The 4,641-nt window shown below is 33.1% G+C and overlaps 1 protein-coding gene across 1 annotated transcript; it reads right to left on the bottom strand.

The window, feature by feature from the left end:
- Nucleotides 1–367: 367 nt before the first annotated feature.
- On the bottom strand, nucleotides 368–1,653 carry LOC105052085 (transcription repressor OFP13). The gene has a single exon (XM_010932788.4). It carries the CDS (start codon nucleotides 1,185–1,187, stop codon nucleotides 525–527), a length of 663 nt encoding a protein of 220 aa, XP_010931090.1. The 5' UTR covers nucleotides 1,188–1,653; the 3' UTR covers nucleotides 368–524.
- Nucleotides 1,654–4,641: the final 2,988 nt, after the last annotated feature.

Raw genomic sequence — 4,641 nt, 5'->3', positions numbered from 1 at the left:
GAATTATTTGGGTGCATGTGACATGATTAGCCAACACTGTTTCGGCCTATGGGGCCTCCACTTGTTAGAAAGGGACCCTGTTGGCTCCTTATACTGACAAAATGCCGTTGAAGAAGTGATAGAAAACTTCATTTTGATTTCCTTCAGCTGATTATTAATCATCATTTTCATGCTTTTCCAAAGAACTGATCATGCTACTCTATTGTATGTATCCACAAAGAAATCATATAGCTCCAACTAAAAATTTTATCAACATTAACCATCTCCACATTTGTCCTATCCAAAAGAAAAAGAAAAGCATCTTCAATCCTTCATTGCACAATGTGAGATAGAGAGGGGGAGAGAGAGAGAGAGAGAGAATGTGACGTTTAGAACTCTTAAAACATATATAGGTTTACTATCATATAGGCCTACAAGTATACATTGAGATGAAATATTATAGCTAACCCAAGAGAAAAAAAAAAAAGGAAAAAGCCGAAAAGGAAAAGGAAAAGGATCCATGTCTTTCTTTGGATCAGGAGAACTCAGCATGACTCGCTTTCCTCCTCTTCCACCTCCTTAATTTCAAGAGACATGGAAGATGATGAAGAAGAGGAAGGAGGGGAAGCAAGGCCCACAAGCAAATCCACAAAGGCTCCCACTATATACCCATGAGTCTTGGTACCATTGACCCTTAGATACCATAGCAAGAGCTCCTCAAGGCAGTCCCAGTCGTTGAGCCCATGAGCCACCACCATCTCCTCCATGGACACCCGGAAGTCGTGGTAGGGGTCCTCCGAATCCATCGCCAGCACGATGCTCTCCTTGAAGGGGAACGCTCCGTCCTTGGCCTCCTCCAGTATCGAGCTGGTGTCGCCTGGCTTGAAGAAGAGCCGGTCCGACCGCAGCCCACGAATGACCGACTCCAATGAGTCCACACCCCTCGACTCCTCCGACGCCGTCGAGAAGCTTTCCGACTCCTCCGACGAGTGGGTGAAGCTTGATTCGGTCGACTCCAAGTACACCGAGTTCACGGTCTTGTAGATGTCGTCGCCATCCACCGCTCGGAAGGAGACGGTCTTTGGATGCTTACAAGAAGGCCAGGGCCATGAATAAGAAGGAGAGGGAAAAGAAGAGAAATAAGAAAAGGACCTCGATTTGTCTCTAGGTTTGAAGAAGAGAGAGGGGAAGCCTAGCTTTCTTCCCATTTGGTTTTTTTTTTTTTTTACGCTGGCTAGTGGTGTTTGGGAACAGGGATGGAGGAAGGAGAGGGTGGGTTTAAATTCTTGATATGGAGCTGGGTGGCTTTTGGTATGGCATTAATGGAAGGTGGGACTTGGCTAGGGGCACTTGGTCTCCTTTTTAAACCAAGGATGGACGAAGGGATCATGAGAGGGAAGGGAAGGGTGGTGGGGTCGCTCATGTGGGCATTAACTATAGGGTGGGAGACCCTCAACAGTATTAAATACACATTGAATGGTGTTTGCCAATGGAAAGCAGTTTAAAGCATTGCAAATTCTGATTTTTTTCCAATTGTTATATTTATTAACGTCACTGTTATTGGTGTACTAGCCCCTGCAGCCTGTAAGAGCATGCATTGATGCATGCTTAAGTTATCCAGAATGCTCAAGCACTCTACCACTCTGTTTTAGACTCTTCTTTTTTTTTTTTAATGCAAGTATATACATATGATGTGCATGGTGCAGTTTTTTTTTTTTGTCCAACTGTTCTGCAGTATAGAATAAATAAACAAAAATATAGTAAAATGTAATGGATAAAAAAAATTAATTATTTTTTAAAAATAAATTATTGTTATTATGATAAATTATTATTATACAAAATTCTAATAATATATCCATATGTATTGATATACTGAATAATATTTAATAAAATAAAAAGATCATAATCCAATAATTAAATAGATAAGTATTGTATGTCAAGGATGTTTACGTACAATATAAGGGGGGGGGGGGGGGGGGGGTCGTATTTTTACTTTTAAGTAAGATTATTATTATAATAATATAATGATAATTAATATATATTAATATAATTTAATAATTTGTATTAGATATAGGGACGGTAATTTTAGCTAACTCAGGAGATATCTGATCCGATTCGAACAAGATGATTTTTATCTGATTCGATCAAAATTCAAGAGAGATATGGGTTTTAAAAAAAATATCTGAAGTGGATTTAGATTAGATACAGATAAGAATATATATCTTGCTCTGAACTCAATCCAATATAATCTTAATCTAAATCTTGCTTTTAAAATTATAATTAGTTTATAATATTTATATGACAAGTTTCTTATTTGATTCAATCCCTCTTATTTACCTGAACTTTATTTCTACTTAAAATGACCCGACCTGATCCAATGCGGATCTTTAATTAAGAAATGGATACGGATATTGGTCAAGCTGGCCCATGCTCAACCTGTAGCCACCCCTAATGGGATATAGGTAGGTACAATACTAATAAAAATATTTTTCATTAATATCATCATATGAATAACATCATTAATTTCTTCATTAATTTAGTAATAATAATAGAATTTTTTTATTTAAATAGTTTAATAAGCTAATAAATTTTCAATCAATGACATTATTTTATTCTATTTTTAATATAGAATGGTATTAAATGAAAGTTCTAATTATTATCCAAAATAAAGAGATTTTAATCAATAATTTTATTAATATTAGCATTAAATGGAGATCTCTCCAAAAGCAATGATTCCATTAGTGTGTGTGTATATATAGGTACAGCTAAAATTAATAAACATTAGTGTAGTCAAATAACCTACAGCAGGAAACAACATTAACAAAAAGAATATTTTTCATTAATATCATCGTATTAATAACATCATTACTTTCTTTATTAATTCAATAATACTAATAAATTTCTTTATTTACATGGTTTAATAAGCTAATAAATTTTTGATCAATGATATTATATTATTTTATTTTTAATATAGAATGGCATTAAATGAAAGTTCTATTTATCATCAAAAATAAAGAGTTTTACTAATAATATTATTAATATTAGCATTCATATTGCAAATGGAGAGCTGTCCAAAAGCAAGGACTCCATTAGTATATATTTCTCTTTCTATATATATAGGTAATGCTAAAATTAATAAATATTAATATAGCCAAATAACCTGCAGGATATAGGCAGGATATAATACTAATAAGAAAATATTTTTCATTAATATCATCATTAATTTTAATATTAATTTAGTAGTAGTAATAATTTTTTTTATTTAACATGTTTAATAAGCTAATAGCTTCTTATCAATGATATTATTTTATTATATATTAATAAAAAATTATATTAAATGAGAGTTCTATTTATTATATCCATAATAAATTGCTCTATTAATACAAGTATGAAGGTAGCAAATAGAGAGTTCTACAAAAAATATTGCCTTCATTTTAGTGTGTGTGTATGCATAAATAATTAGATGCATATGAAATTAACAAATATTAGTATAGTCTAATGACCTGCTAGGATATAGAATGGATACAATACTAATAGAAATATTTTTTATTAATATCATCATGTTAATAATATCATTAATTCTTGTATAAATTTAAAAACACTAACAAAAATGATTTAATACATTTTAATAAGCTAATAAGCTTCTTATATATATATATATATCTGACTTACTCTAGTAGAAGATACTAGATATGATTTGATAAGTTATTTCCGGTCAAGAGTTCAATAAGTATTTTATATATATATATATATATATATATATATATATATATATAGTGGGGGGTTGGGGTAGGGAAGAAGCAAACTTACTTTAGAAAAACATAAGATATATTTTGGGTTTGATATGAAGTAAGAGATACGCTAGAGTTCAATGTGAGGTCACATCCTACTTCTCATGATATGCAAGCAAAAAGCCAGTCAATCCTCTGAAGAAATTATCTAGAAGGCCAAAAGAACATGAAACCATACACATATGTGTATGTTTTCTGCATTAATCACGCAACTGATGGTCTGAGAATGACCCAGCTTCACCCAAACTGCTGCAGCATACAGTAATTATTTAGACAACACATTTTTATCTCTGGCTGCTCATGTCTCAAGAAGATATATAATGTAGGACTAACAATAGCTAAAAAAGAAAAAAAAAACAAACAAACATGGGAATAAATCAAATCTCCACAGTACATACGTCTCCTGTGGATCATGTCATCTTATGACAAGCTGAAGGCATCTTTCACGTATCCAATGGCACATGGTCTACCCATCACTCATATTTGATGTGATCATGAGCTTTGAAAACATCAAATTCGCGTGTTTCAGTCTGTAACGTAACTAGGAAGCATCGAGATATTACTAAATTGGTTAGATAGATTATTTAAACAATGAGTGAGATGCTTACCTCCAAAGTTTTTGCCTTTCGTTCTCCCACAAAAAATAAAAGAAAAGTTACAGAATATGTTGGGCTGCTTAGCTTATTGCTTCCAGAATGTCTGCCATTCTCCATAAATTCATATAGTTTTCACCTAGAGAATAGCGTTTGGGAGGAGTTTGTTACGTACTTCACAACAAGCTAATTAAAACTAGAGTTGGTATTGGGGCTTCCTCCTCCATGGAGAACCAGGACTCGCTATTGGCCAACCATTTTTTTCTTACCATGTTGGG

This window comes from Elaeis guineensis, chromosome 9 (genome assembly GCF_000442705.2).
Source record: "Elaeis guineensis isolate ETL-2024a chromosome 9, EG11, whole genome shotgun sequence".
NCBI lineage: Eukaryota > Viridiplantae > Streptophyta > Magnoliopsida > Arecales > Arecaceae > Elaeis > Elaeis guineensis.
The sequence above is the reverse complement of the archived record's forward strand: the minus strand, read 5'-3'. Positions and strand labels throughout refer to the sequence as shown.